Source organism: Mus pahari, chromosome 22 (genome assembly GCF_900095145.1).
Source record: "Mus pahari chromosome 22, PAHARI_EIJ_v1.1, whole genome shotgun sequence".
Lineage (NCBI taxonomy): Eukaryota > Metazoa > Chordata > Mammalia > Rodentia > Muridae > Mus > Mus pahari.
Window position 1 is genome coordinate 49,809,047 of NC_034611.1, and position 15,615 is coordinate 49,824,661.

A 15,615-nucleotide genomic window follows, 5' to 3' on the forward strand; every position below is an offset into this window, starting at 1 on the left:
GTGGAAAGGAATGAATGCAGCAGGGCGTGGTGGCACATGCTTTTAATCCAGGGCTCTGCCTAGCCTGGTCTACCGAGTTCCAGGATAGCCAGGGTTACACAGGAAAACCCCGTCTGAATAAAACAACCCAAAACAACAAAAAGAAAGAGTAACTGACTTCCAGGGAACCCAACCACTCTTCTGACCTCTGCAGGCACCAGGTGTACACATGATGCACAGGCACACGTGTAAGCACTCATGTATATGCATAAAATAAAACAACTAAAGCCAGACCCGCCACAGCACTCGTGCCCACCCCACAGGGACATTCCCACACCTGTGTTCCCTGCCACACTGAGAACAACAGCCAGGGAAGACAACCAGCCTTGACATCTGTGAACGTGTGGTCTTCACATCTCAAGGAGAAAACTGCTCCATGAGGACTTCAGGTTTCTGACAACAGCATGTTTTGTTGAGTAATGTACAAAAGTCCCTTTCATGTGCAGTCCTAATTGAAATAGTTTAGCTCAGATGGAAAGGAAAAGTTAAAACTGCTGTAGAGAATTACTGAGAGCTATGATGCAGTGCTAGAGAATGCTTGTAAAGTTCACTTATGCTTTGGGGGATAGGGCAGCAATGGCCAGCTATTATTTTTAGAGGTGTTAAAAGATAGCTGTGTACTAGTTATGGCTGGATACTTGTTAATTAAAAAGTAAAAACAGTTTTTCAGATAGCAGCCATCCTGGAATAGCTCAGAGCATTCCAGAAAGTTTACAACATTGCTATTTAAATCTATGAAGTTCTTATAAGGCCCAGATAGTAAATAGGTTTATATTGTATGTTTTTACAAGTGTGCTGCACTTGTGTGTGACAGACTTTGACAATGTATCAGCAAATGAACATGGCTATATTCCAATAAAACTTACTGATGAATGATAAACTTAGAATTTCATTAAAATGTGCAGGGTCAACATATTCCCAAACATTTACAAGGTTAAAATAATTACTGTTTTTCAGAGGCCATTCACAAAATGGCAACAGAAGAGAATTAGTAACTTTGCCAACCTTTGGATATACTTCAGGCCTTGAGAATGAGACAGCATTATTCATAGTATCAAAATGTATCTCCATACTTTTTTTTTTCAATTCTAACTCAGGCTGACCTCAAACTGGGTGATCATCCTGAAGTAGCTCCCAAATGCTGGGGTTAAAGGCATCAACCACGTGTCTTTATGTTCCTTATCTAGAGTGCCACACCACCTCCAGTAGGATCTGTGTGACAAGTTCCATAGCCTGAGACAATTGACCTCAAAGTGGGGAGGCCTCCCGGAATCGGTTGTGGAACTCTTTGGCGGAGAAAAAATATTGAATCATAGTTCTCCTGGCGATCTGTTTTGTTTTCTCTTATTCCTTTTCTTATTTACATGTTCCCTGATAGCCTGGGCCAAGATTTTAAGTGAGAATAATGGGTAAGAAATTATCCCTAGAGATGGGGTCACTAACATGACCTTATCCCTGGGGAAACCAACGCTTTACTTTCTAAATCATTTACAAAACTATTATGACAGATAAAAACTTATCCAACACCGGGTGTGGTGGCGCACGCCTTTCATCCCAGCACTTGGGAGGCAGAGGCTGGCGAATTTCTGAGTTCGAGGCCAGCCTGGTCTAGAGTGAGTTCCAGGACAGCCAGGGCTACGCAGAGAAACCCTGTCTTGAAAATAGAAAAAAAACAAAAAACAAACAAAAAAAAAAACCCTTTCCCAACAAAAAATTTCATATGGCTGCACGTGTGTCATCGGAGGTGGGTTTTGGTATATGGTAAAGAAACCCTTAATTAGAAAATTAAAGGAGTTTAAATTTATGCATTGAAGATTTATAAAAAATTAGATGTTGAATAATAATTGACTATATGGGGCTGGAGAGTTGGCTCAGTAGTTAAGAGTACTGACTGTTAAAGATTTATTAACCTGTTCTTAGAAATATGCCACTAGCCTTGGACACTGCCCCCACTGAATATATCCTTTTAGAATTGTTANATTTTGATGATTTATAATGATGTTACCTGTTCTGTTTGTGATGCACTGAATACATAGTTTCAGAGTTGTAATGCTTGGATGATTTTTGTGCTTTACTGTGCCAAATGATTTTTGGTATCTGTGATTGTTTCACCCGATATAATTTCTAAGAGATGTAATGTTTGGTTTTTAATGTATAAAATCATCCCGCTTGTGAGCTGCAAAATACACTCAGATATGAACTGCCTCTGTGTTTGTTTCTGTTGGTCACCACTGAATCCTTACCCACCCAGCTTCAAGGACCCTCATTCCAGGGACCCCCATACCTGACTGGGGTGGTCCATGGTGCTAGAGGACTTAAATGACTAAATAAATTATCCAGGAAAAAAAGAAGGAAGGAGGGGGACTACTTTGGGTGACAGAGGACAGCCAGCAAGAGAGGTGCTGAAGAGTAAAGATGGGCAGTGGGAAGAACACTGTACTTATCACACATGTGTGAAAATGTCACAATAAACCCATGGCTTATTATGCTAACCTAAAAGACTGAACAACAAGAGCGAGCTACTCACAAGCAATGTCCCAGGCCAACTACAACTGCATGTGGCTAAATTAAAGACCAGACTCAATGGACAATATAACCAGCATCCATGTGGGTGCTGGGATCTAGACTCAGGTCCCTGTGCTCACAAAGAAAGTGCTTTACCCAGGGGCCACCTCCATAGCCCACTCACTTCTTCTTGAAGACAAGGAACTTGTTGTTTTGCATGATGCACTCTCTGTTGTTTGTGATTTGCTGGAAGATGGTCTTGTTGGTCTTGCCCTGGAAGATGATGTTCTCCTGTACCAGGGCCTTAACACGGCCCCGCACTGCAATGCCATAGGCCCGGAAGGAGTGGATCCGGTTCTTTAGTACCTAGGAGAAGCAGCGAGGGCTTGTCATAGCTCAGAGACCCACAGGCTGGTGCAAATCAGGCAAGCGAGTGACTGTTTTAAAACCATAAAGTCTGAGTGTGTTGGAGAAGTCATCACAGAGCAATAGGAGCTCTAGGTGAGGCACAGAGGGCACCCTGGGGGACCCACAGGTATCCTAGAGCTGATGGACAGGCTGCAGGAGGTCAGCAGGTGCCGAGCTAGGGACAGTTCTTCCTGGAAGAAGGAACAGTATGTAAAGGTCTCCCAGAAAGGGCCACTGTGTCAGAGCCACACCTCCTTGCAGCCCAGCTGAGGCCACAGTGCCCTTCTTTCCCCTGTTCCTAAGGACTTGGGAGAGTCCAGAGTTTTACCCCTCACATACATGGCTGACTTGTGAAGCTTGGAGCCGAGGACCTCTGGGATAGCCCACATGCAGTGGCTATGTCTGGGTGGTGCCCGTGAAGCCCTAGCAGCATGCACTGCTTTACCTAGGAGCTGCTCAAAGCTCATGGCATGTTCCAGGACAGGCAAGGAAATGGGAAGCAAGAGATGCACTCAGGAGGCCAGGCAGGGTAGTGGGGTGGTGGTCGTGCCCCAAAGGTCCAAAGAGAGCACCTCAAATAGTACAGGGGACTCAGGGAGTCTTCCTAAAAAACCATGACAGTGAGCTGTATGAACTCCCTTACAGACCACGGTGGGTGCAAGGCCTGGTGCTCTCTCCTGTCAAGTATCTACTATATAATGGCCCAGCGCAAGCTTCTTCTGCAGGGAAAGAGCTAAAATAGCCAGGACCAAGCTAGAGACCAAGAAGGAACCCAAGGGCTCCCAGCACCATGAACCTATGTGACACTCTCTCACTCTTGGCCTCCTGCTGGGGAACATTGGTTCATCCTTTGGGGCCCAGTTTATATATCCCCCTGCGAGAAGCATAGCCGTGTTGTGTAGAGTTCTGATTCTCCTTGTAGCTCTGAGTGCTGACAGCTGCTTCTCAGCAGAGTGTGCAAGCCAGGCCTGGGCCCCACCGACATCATACACTTTATACACTTACCTTAGTGTCAGACCTGGGCAGCAACTGCAGTCCGCTGCCACGGTTGCCGATGATGTCATTCTCCACAACGGCAGTACCATCCCCCTTGGTAATGATGCCATGGCCTCTGTTGTCATAGATACCATTGCCCCGGAGCTCCACCTTGCACTGAAATTCCACCTTGACCCCACTCTGGCGATTGCAGGAGATGCTGTTGTTGGCCACCCGTGTGAGCTGGCTGCTCTGAACAATGGTGATGCCTCTGTCCCCATTGGCGTGGATTACATTGGCAACAACCTGAAGTGCCTCGATGCTCTGGACAAAGATTCCTGATGCTACAGGGTGGGGACAGGAGGGCACAGGTCAACTCTGACAATGCCAGTTGGGAGAAACAGCCTCACCACAAGTGTGCACTCCAGGGTCATGATGGGGAAGAGGCACCAAGTCCCTGCTGATGTGGCCAGGGACACAGCTGTAAGGCTTAGTCTTAGTCCTTTGGCCCAAGCTCCCACCCCAGGTCCTCCACAGCATGGTCCTATTCAGTGGCAGGAGAGCTGCAGTAAAGTAAACAGACTGAAAGAGCTCTGGGAGCAGACAGCGTGAAGACAGGCCCCAGGCTGCCTCAAGAGTGGTTGGAGCCTCTTGGCAGTGCCCATGCTATTTTCCCTAGCTCAGGTAAGCCACCTTTCATACCTTAGCCTGTGCTACCAAGCAGCAGGGCCTCATAAAGAAGTCCTCACTTGGGCTGGTGAGATGGCTCAGCAGGTTAGAGCACTGACTGCCCTTCTGAAGTTCAAATCCCAGCAACCACTTGGTGGCTCACAACCACCTGTAATGAGAGATCTGACACCCTCTTCTGGCCCGTCTGAAGTCAGCTACAGTGTACTTATTTATAATAATAATAAATCTTTGGGCCGAGTGAGCACGGTTGAACCAGATGAAGACTCACAACTATCTGTACAGCTACAGTGTATACTCATATACATAAAATAAATGAATAAAGCTTAAAAAAATAATAAGTCCTCCACTGGAGTGTGCTGGTGGGCCTCATCCCCGGGGGTGCTGTTCCTGCTTTCACTGCTGGATATCACTCCAGAGGAAAGAGCCCCCAGGGCCCATGAATCTACTCTTTTACGCAAACAGAACTTGAGAGCCGTATCCCATAAAACATGTCGTTGGATGGGGTGGGAGAGATGGCTCAGTGGTTAGAGCTGACATGCCCACATGTCATCTCACAACCACCTGTGACTGCAGTTCCAGAGGGAGCCAATGCCCTCTTCTGACATCCATGAGCATCAGGCATGAATGTGGAACACAGATATACATGCAGGTAAGACACTCATACATATAAAATAAATAAATCTGAAAACTACTCAGAAAGGAAAGCTAACCAAGCCCTTCAACAACACCGTGTCCCTGGGTCTGACTCAGTGCACAAACCCAAGGAGGAGAGGATGAGGGCTGTGTTTATAGTAACTTATACTTGGTGTGCAATATAAAGGAAGTAATTTTCAGGCAAAAGAAACGTTCGTGAAGTCAGTGGGGCAGAGGTAAGAATAAATGGGAAATGTTTGGGGCTTAGTTATTCAGTGAGTGGACAAAGCATCCAATGAGGCTGGAAGGACAGGTTAGGACAGAAAGCTGGGGCGGTGGGAGCCATGCGGGGTGCCGGCGAGGGTGGGCACACTCACCTCCATTGTGATTAATACTGTTGGCCTCCACAAGCGCTACGGTGATGGGCCGGCGCAGTGGGTCATCCTCCTTTTCCAGCTCTGCCTCCCAGAGGATGGCATCTCCGTCCTCACTGAAGTTCTCCTGGGCCCCGTGGCCTCCAGGGAACTCGCCATCCTTCTGGCTGAACACTGCCACTCCATACAGGCCATTGTAGCTCACATGGTTGCTGGTGACATGGGGCAGGCTAGAGGACATCATCCACACGCCACATCCTTTGTTAGCTGGGACAGTGACAAAGAGCCTGTCACCGACACCCATGAATAGATGAAGCAGCACCCAGTGTTACCCCAAAATGTAAAAACTATTAAATAAGTCACTCCGCAGCACTGGCTATGGGCTTCTCCTTCACACACAAGGGACAATGACCAATTCACCTCATAAGCTAGATCTTTCTCAGGGTTTGAAGTGCTCTGAGGCCTTCAGAGCCCAACCCGGCAGTGCAAAGGGGCCACCAGTGCCTCTCTGCAAGGGAGCAGGCTCTGTGTGACCCCCAGCCCCACCACGTCCTAGTATAACCCTGAGTGAGTGCCTTGGTGTCCTCACCATGAAGGCAGGGTCAGTAACTACTTCTCAGGGCAGTCTTGAAGGTTAAAAGTGACAATGCGCAGAGGTAGGCTTGAGTAGCACAGGCCCCAGACATCATTAGATATGGTCCAGAAAGGGGAAGGCTTTGTTTAAAGTCACATGGCAAGAATAGTATTTTCTGTAATTATCATGTTTTTCTACCATTTGTATGGGAAGAGAAGGGATGGGACGGGTTAGGGTGGCCCTGGGGTGGGGCCGCCTGCAGCAGGTCATACCCTGCCCTTTACTATCTTCCATGGAGCCAGAGCACTACCTGCTGACCTCTGGGCTCAAAGTGGGTACAGAGGTGATGAGGAGGTCCGAGACCGTGTCTATTCTATACATGGAAGCCTTTGAGGCCTAGAGGAGATGAGGCCTTGTCAGAACCCACTAGTCAGAGCTGACACCTGGGCTTTCTGCCCCCCAGGTAGGCTGGGCTGCAGTCACCACCCAAGGAAGATGCTCCTCACCATAGATGGTGTTCCCCTCTATCAGTCCTTTGCCTTCATCACCCACGACCACGCCGTCAGAGTAGCCAAAGCAGATGAGGTTGCTCCTGAGGATCGGGACGCCGCCGCGGCGGATGTCTACACCTCCCCATTGATTCTCACGGATGACGTTTTCTATGGGGACATACGGAAAGGTCAGTACCCAAGAGCCACCTCCAGTGCAGGCCATGATGACTAGAACAGCTTTAGAGAAGGCACTCCCAACCCTCACTCAGTCCGGGATGCCAGCACCCACGCTGCCGGCAGCCAGCACCCTGATGCTCACCCACTGGTGTTTTCAGGGGACTCATCTGTTCTCCCAAGCACAAAGCCTGTGTCTGTGTGGTACACTCCTGTGTCTCCATGCCCACTGTATCCAGCAGCCTTGAGACCAACGAGGAAGGACTTCTCCCTCCCATATGCTTGCCTTCAGCCTCAGCCCTGCCCTCTGACCTCACTGCCCTGCCCCATGCCTGGTGTAAGAGTCTCACATCAGAAGGATAGTCCTAGGCACTTCTGCCTCAGCACAGTGAGTGGCAAGGTAGACTTGGTTCCAGGGGCTAGGGTACTGACAAGGCCCTGTGCGATAGGCCTTTCCTGCCTCTGCAACCTTATCTCATATATTCCTCCCTTGCCTGCAGAGTCCACCCTACAAGCAGTCCTGCTCAGGTATGGACGTCTGTTCTCACAGGTTTCCCTGCAGAGCAGACTCAAGGACTCCTTCCACCTCTCAGGGTCTGGATTACGTGTATCCCTGAGGGAGAGCCTATCAGGTTCATAGTACCTCAAGAGCTCACCTTATGCAAATGGCCATATCACTCTCAGCTGGGCAGATTTTGTTTGTCTACAAATGCTTTTACTTCTTTCCATGCTTTCTCTTCTACACTGTCAGTTCCTGAGAGCAGAGTTGACGTCTATTTCCTAGATTGCTACATGACCAGTTCCTGAGACAAGGGCTGCACACGGTTGGTGCTCAATAAGTGTTTTGGTTTTTCTTCTTCTTCTCAACACTAGGATCTACCCTAGGGCCACATACATGCTGAGCAAGTGGCCTACGGCTGAGCTATGAATACCTGATAAATGATGGTTATATGCTCTCAAGATCCCAGGCTGCAATGATGTGCCAGGCAGAGGTGAACCTTGCCTGAGGGGGTACCAGAGGAGACAGAAAAAAGAAAGCGCTAAGAAACTCTGTACAATGTTCAGCAGAGGAGGTGTCCTGTGCACTGGGGGCATTGTCTGTGTTCGGGGGGAGTTAGGGCAGGCTTCCCTCAGGAAGTGGAGTAAGGATAAAAGACATGTAAGAATTGAACAGACAGATTTGCCGACCCGGCAGAAGCCCACACAAAAGTATGGAGAAACTCAGACACTTGTTTAACTGGTGCAGCTGGAAGTGTGATCTGGCCAGCTAGAGGATGGCAGAGATGGTTCCCCTCCACCATGTGATACTGGGCCCTCCTTTGAAAAGCATGGCCCACCCATAGAACCAGCACCCTGAATGCCCACCTGTTATTCTCAGAAGCAGGCCTAAGGTAAGTAAAGGGGTGGCATACGGGCCTGATGCCAGGGGATGGTGGCTTGGCTGCCACCTGCCTTGGCTGGCTATGGCTCCAGCAGTCCCTATCATATACCTGTGATGAGGCCTTTGCCATTCTCGTTCACTGCTATGCCAGCTGCGCGCCCCTTGAAGATGTGGTTTCCACTAAGACAGAAGAGACAGGGAAAGACATGAGACATAAGCACCTATGTCATGGTTTAGGTGTCTTCCTTTAAAACATTAAAAAATGCTGTGTGTATGTGAGACACGTGCTACAGCACACATGTGGAGGTCAGAACACAACTTTCAGGAGTTGGTCCTGTCCTTCCGCTACAGGTTCCAGGGATCAAGCTCAGGTTGTCAGGCTTACAAAGTAAGTGCTTTTACCCACAGACCCATCACACTGGCCCCCACTACCTTCCTTAGTAAGCTTTCCAGTGGCCCAAGTTCACGGGGAACAGCCACCTTCTGAAATCCCATAATCTAGGCACTTGGAAACCCTTGGCTGTCCCTGGGACTCACAACTCTGGGACATAAGCACAACACTATCCAACTCTCTATGGCTTTTCTGGACTGTATCAGTCAACACAGAGACCTTTACACAATGTCACCAAGGCGCATGGGTCCTGGGGCAAGTCTTGGCAGCATGAAGAATTCCTAGGATGCTGTACCAAGCTTTTTTTTTAGAATAATCAGAGCTCTGCGCTCTTGGTGCTGTGGTGTCTCAGTCAGGGATCTCAGATTCTTTCTGTGTCACTTTCCTGCCCCCACCTCCTAAATCAAAGAAACACAGGAATAAAAGCACTGCCAAACCTCTCAGGATGGCTGTTTAAAAAAAAACAACAACAAAAAACAAACAACAACAAAAACAAAAACAAAGAACAGCAACAGTCTGTGAGCCTCCATTCAAAGCTCATGAACGGTTTCCTGGCACACACAAGGTGTACCATGACCACCACATGCTATGCTTATGTGGCATCTTTAGCAATGGGATGCTATCTGCCGAAAAGTAGTAGTAGGCTAGATAAAACATGGAGAACAGTGCTACGGAACGACCTGGGACTTCCCCAAGCGTAGGCAAGCACCACACGACACTTAGAAAAACTCCTAAGGAAAAGTGCAGGGCCAAGCTCCTCAGAGTGGGCACATCTGCTGCACACTGACGCCAGCTGCTTTCCTAAAGCTCGGATGTAACTGAGGCTTCTGCCCCAAACCTTAGAGGTCACCCTCCTTGGCTTGGCTGGCACAGGCCTGTCTCCATCAGCCTGAAGCTTTCAGTCATTTCTTTCCACTCAAAAATGGCAGGCATACCTGTGGGTATAGACAGTCATGCAACTGTGCCTACTGGGCAATGGTTTCCTGAGACAGCCTCAATTTTTTTTTTCTTTTTGGTTATTTTGTTTTTGTTTTTTTTTTTTTTTTTTTTTCGAGACAGGGTTTCTCTGTTTAGCCCTGGCTGTCCTGGAACTCACTTTGTAGACCAGGCTGGCCTCGAACTCAGAAATCCGCCTGCCTCTGCCTCCTAAGTGTTAGGATTAAAGGCATGCACCACTACCGCCCAGCAACAGCCTCAATTTGAAAGCACCAGGACCCCCGGCTCTTCGTTGCTCTGGCATCTCTCCTCTTGCCGTTCTTGTTGCTAGGAATGGCTGCTACAGCTCCAAGAGAGTTCCATGTCCTACCCATATTTAAAGGCTCAGCTATTTCCTCTTCCTCCCCTCTTTAGTGAGGTAGAGTGAACCTCCTAGGGCCAGTGCAGGCTGGGCAAGTCTTCTTCCACGGCTCCCCTGGCTCTCAGAGGCAACTTGAATGGCACTTTCGGTGAAAGGCCTTCCTACATGCTCTCAGTCAGAACGGCTCTTTCCTCCCGACAGCACGGTCGGTGCCTATCACAGTCTGCCCCACACTGCTGCAGATCCACCCAGTACTGCCCTTCTCTTCCCACTGAAGACCTACAGTGCATAAAGATCATAACGTGCATTCACACAGAGGCCTGGGTCGCTTGTTTTATATATCCATTCACTGTGTGTCTAGGCACAGGCACAGCATACTTGTAAAGGTCAGAGGACAACCTGCAACAGTTGGTTCTCTCCTCCTACCCTGTGAGTCCTGGGAACAAATTCAGTTCGTCAGGCTTGGTAGCAAGTGCCTTCACTCATCCTAGACTAATCTCCCGAGGAGCAGGAGGCACGTGTCCGCCTTAATTGTCTCTGTTAGCAGTGCGCAGTAGTGTCTGCCAAACGGGATGCCTGCGCACAGCTAACAGGAAGAGAAGACAGGAGACCAGGCAGGTGTTCCAGGGGTGGGATTACAGGAGGAGATGCTTTCTGTCGCTGGGAGCAACACAGCTGTAGCAAACAAAGGCTTCTAAACAGAAGAGAGACACAGAGAAGGGGAGTAAGGGACCGTGGAAGTGCCAGATAGTCTGGGCAGGGCAGTGCCTACCTCACAATTGGATTTCCGTGGTACAGGATATAAATGCCAGCCTCCTTATTTGAAAAGATTTGGTTGTTCCTGATGACACCTTTCCCATTGCCAAGGACAACGATGCCAGATCGAAGACCGTGGTGGATCTGGTTACACTGCAAGTAAAAGGGAGAGGTAGGAGATAGCAAACATGGGGAGCAGAGTGCTTGAGTCCTGCCTCACGGCTGTTCCAAGGCAGACACAGCCAGGACAAAACACCACCAGCTGTTCCTGAGCACACAGCAGAGGAACTAAGCTCTGCAGCTGCCCTCCTTGCATAGGTGTGTGTGTGTGTGTGTGTGTGTGTGTGTGTGTGCGCACACACACAAACAGTAGACCAGTAGGCAGGATATGAAGATGAATGAGTCCTCCCTGCAGCCTTGGGACATGGCTATGGGGCCTTTGATGTTAAGGGGTTTTGTGCCTTTTTTTCCAAAGCAGGAAAACTGTCTATGGAAAGTGTCCGAGTCTCTCTCAAGCTCCCACCTCTGAGTATAAAGTTATCTAACCAGACCACACAGACCTGGCCTTATGTGCCCACCCCTCAGGGAAGGCATCAATACAGTACAAGATAATGTGAGTCAATGACAGGTCTGTGGAAGCTGCCCCCAGAGAAGGGTAAGAACCACTTGGCTTCTGGTCCTCTTTCAAGGGAGGCCTGTGAAAGGCTGCAGGTACTGGGGGGCTGCCTGCTTCACTGGGAAAGACCAGAGGAGGGTTATCGGAGCAGCATGCTTAGGAGACTCACTTCTGTCACCTCTGAACAGATGGGGAATAGGCACGAACCTGTACAGAATGTCTATGCCAGAGCTGATCTGAAACCTAGTGTTTCTGTTTCCTATGGTAGTTAGAGACTTAATAGTTTGAGATCACAAAAATTTTGGTAAAATTTTCTCATTCTAATTGTGTGTGTGCATGTGTGTGTGCATGTGAGTGCAGAGGCTAGAGGACAACCACAGGTGTCACTCGTAGGAGCACCCACCCTTGTTTTTTTGAGACAGGGTCTCTCACTGGATTTAAACTCTCTAAGTAGGTGAGGCCAGCTGGCCAGTGAGCCCCAGGGATCTGCCTGATTCTGCCTCCCCAGTGCTGAGATTACAAGATCTTCCAAACAATGCCAGGTTGCCCAGTTTGGCCATAGCAGTAATCTGAGCACTGAGGCAGAAGGATCCCAAGTTCAAGGATAGCTTGAGCTATATAACAAACCCCTATTTAAAGCAAGCAAACAAACAAACGAACCCCCCAAAACAACAACAGAGCTCAAACCCAAACCAAGCAAAGAAACCAACAAAACAATGATGTCACAGAGACCTGAAGCCTCTTTGGTTATTAGCCGTTAACTGAGGCAGGGAGATTCCTATATTAATTAGTGCACCTTCAAAGTACTCCACCCTTTCTCTCCAGCTGCAGCTATGACAAAACCAAAGCAGGCCCAGGCGCTCTCTCCATCATTTTGACCTTCTGAACATGGGGTCTATGACCTTGACCTAAGCGTGTTCAAGTGTGCTCACCATATTTTTTTATTAAATTATGACCTTAAGCCACAATGCATCCTAACTGAGCATGCCCTCCCTTAGTGCTTTCTCCATGACCGTGCATGTGCACAGTCCCCTGAGTAAACCCTAAGCTCACTCCAGGCCTGCCACACTAAGCCCCTCTCTACCCATATGTCCTGGCTGCACTTGTTTTGACTTTGTACACTGAGGGGTGACCAGCACAGTAGGTTACAGTGCTACAAGTTGCCATAAGTCTCACTCTCTTTTGAGATCTCTGAAGGGGCTGGTTAGCTTGCGAGATGCAGGAGACGCCCCTGAAAAGACTGAAAAACTTAGAGACATGGGTAGCCATAACACATTTCACTGCGCCAGCACTGAGATGGGCCCCATCCTTCTCTGCTCTGCCTGCATAAGTAGCCTGCCCACTGCCAGCACTCCTCACGTCTCTCTGGCAACAGTGTCAGGAACTTCCTAGTGAGGCAGTGTATCGCCCACCAGCTGCACAGCAGGGGCCCAGTGAGGGAAGGGATGGGCGGGACTCACTGGCTGGGTGTGTCTTTTTAAACAGAGTTAAGAAGTCTCTTCTCTACATGTTCATGGCCAGTTTGGATACAGTGATCTCTAAGAACATCAAGCCTGAGCCACACTGCCCTTGCTAGTAGCCAGCAGTCCTTTACCCCTCTGCGCCCCATGTCTTCACCTGGAAAATCATTGTGCTTCCCAGGATGACTAAGGATAATCTACAGAGGGCTTTAGAAGCACTGGTACATAAATGCTCAGTACACCTAAGGATGGCCACCACTTTTCTAAATTCACAGTTCCCCAGTTTCTGGAAATCTCAGGAAAAGCCAAACAGAGGGAGTCAGTATCTCATATACTAGTCACATATGCAAGGGTTTTGTATATGTAGTATACATGTGCTTGTATGTGTGCACATGTATAAATATGCATATGAGCATGAAGGCCGAAGCAGACGTTGAGTGTCTTCCCCGATCACTCTCTGTACCTTCTCTCTTGAGGCCTGGCCTCTGATGTAACCTGGAACTCACTAACTGTGCTAGACCCGCTCTCCAGAAATCCCCAGAGATCTTCTTGTCTCTACCTCCTGCACTAGGGTTACAGTGTGTGCCACCATGCCTCTTCTTTTTAAGTGTGAGTGTGTGTGTATGTGTGTGCATATGTGTGTGAGCATGTGTGTGTTGTATGGGGGGTATGTGGTGTGTGTGTGTGTGTGTGTGTGTGTGTGTGTGGTGTGTATGGTGTGTATGTGTGGGGTGTGTGTATGTGTGGGGTGTGTATATGTGTGTGCCAGGTTTGCAATCTCTAGGGCAGGAGGATTAAGACTTCAAGGCCAGTTTCAGGTATAAAAGTTTGAGGCTAAGCCAAGCATGGTGGCTCATGCCTTTAATCCCAGCACTTGGGAGGCCGAGACAGGCGGATTTCTGAATTTGAAGCCAGCCTGGTCTACAAAGTGAGCTCCACGTCAGCCGGGGCTAAACATAGAAACCCTGTCTCGAAAAAACAAACAACAACAACAACAAAAACCCCAAAACAAAAACAAAACAAAAAAAAGTTTGAGACCAGATTGAATTGCAAGAAAACTGTATCTTCCAGTAAGAATAAAACAAAACCAAACTCCCTATGTTCCCATGTCTACAAAACCACCTGAGGGCAATTTACTCCTGTCCTTTTCTCAAAGGAACGGGCTGCCGAGATTTTTGTTTTAGACTCGCTTGTTACATAGGGGAGACAATGCTACTGCGTTACAAGCATCCATCTCAAAGCCAGGCACAGAGGAGTTCTGAGGGGCCCTGAGAAATTTCCTTGTCCAGGTCCCACTTTTTCTGTTGATGTGAAAGTTTCAGGATACGACTTGTCCACTAATCACCTAGGAAGAGAGTCTTGAGGACACACAAATGGGCAAGAACCAACCTGGAGTACTTAAACATCTCCTTACAGAGTTTCTAAAAAGGAACCGAGCAGCCAGACTGAACGGCAAAAGGACAGAGAGAAGTACCAGGATGAGTGGATTGGATTTCTTCCGAATGTCCACACCAGCCTCTGCATTGTGGTAAATGTTGTTGCCAGCAATCAAGCCTCCACCCTCCAGTCGAAGAAAGATGCCTGACGCCCGGCAGCGGTAAATATCATTCCTGAGCATGACGATCTAAACAGAACAGAGGGGAGAAAATTTTTTTTTGGTCAAAGGATAGTCAAAAACTACCAGGGGAGATGGTTTAGAGGGCAAAGACACTTGCTGACAAGCCTGACAGCTTAAGGTCAAGTCCCAGGGCCCACACAGTGGAAGGAGAGAACCAAATCCCCAAGGTTGTCCTCTGACCTCATACCCAGGCTGTGGTGCATGTACACACACAGATACACACACACACACACACACACACACACACACACATACCACACACACACCACACACACATATACACACACTCCACACATACACACACCACACACATACGTACCACACACCTACACGTACACAACACACACACACTCATACACTCATGTACACACCACATACATACACACACACCAAATACATACACACACACACACACACACATCACATACACACACAATGTGTAGTAATAATAATAAACTCTACAAGAAGAGCATGCACATCTTTCCCTCCCATGTAGTCCCAGCAGTTCGCAGTTGGAGGGGGCACCTCTCTGTGCACCCTTCAGAGGACACAGTCTCCCGTAACCACTGTGACACTGCCCTGTGGGCTCCTTACTAAAACTCAGAAGCCTGGTCTTGGGCTCAAGACCCCCTGCTAGAATCCCTAGATGATGGGATGGAGAGATGCTTACAGACCAAGAGGTCTTCAAACTTCATGTTCTAGAGCTTGTGTTTTAAAAAGTGTGAGGTGGCCCAGGCTGACCTCAGACTCACTGTGTAACCAGCAGTGACCTTGTGCTCCAGGGACCCACCTATATCTGCCTCCCTAGTCCTGAATTCAGAGCTGCTGCACCATGCTGCTGCATACAGTGCTGAGTACTGAACCCCACATTTCAAGCATACTACTGAGTACATCCCTAGCCCATAGCAACTTCCAATGCAATTCCAAATCTGTCCCTTTCACCGGCCCTTCATCAAATCCACCTGCCCAAGCACGTGCTGGTCACACGGCCAGTGCTAAGAGCTAAAGGTTCTCCTCCCCAGCTTCCCTCCACTATAAAAATCAAGACCTTGCAGTGCTGGGGCTCAAACTCAGGACTTTGTACCTGTTATGCCAGTACTCTAATATTGAGATACATCCCCAGCCTTATCTGGAACTCACGGTCTCTCCTGCCTTTCGGGTTCCAGGAGTCACAGCTATGGGCTACAACTTCTGGCCCAAGGCCTTTTTTTTTTTTTTTTTTTTTTTTTTTTT

At 48.5% G+C, this 15,615-nt stretch overlaps 1 protein-coding gene across 2 annotated transcripts in view; it reads right to left on the reverse strand.

The window, feature by feature from the left end:
• Positions 1-15,615, reverse strand: part of Fbxo10 (F-box protein 10) — a 47,984-nt gene that overhangs the window by 2,166 nt on the left and 30,203 nt on the right. For both annotated transcript variants that reach the window (XM_021222077.1, XM_029533288.1), the window contains 7 exons: positions 14,239-14,388; positions 10,705-10,841; positions 8,354-8,424; positions 6,705-6,857; positions 5,628-5,891; positions 3,958-4,271; positions 2,729-2,910 (listed from right to left, as the gene is read on the reverse strand). In XM_021222077.1, coding sequence (XP_021077736.1) covers positions 2,729-2,910; positions 3,958-4,271; positions 5,628-5,891; positions 6,705-6,857; positions 8,354-8,424; positions 10,705-10,841; positions 14,239-14,388 — 1,271 coding nt within the window. The remainder of the gene's footprint in view (positions 1-2,728; positions 2,911-3,957; positions 4,272-5,627; positions 5,892-6,704; positions 6,858-8,353; positions 8,425-10,704; positions 10,842-14,238; positions 14,389-15,615) is intronic.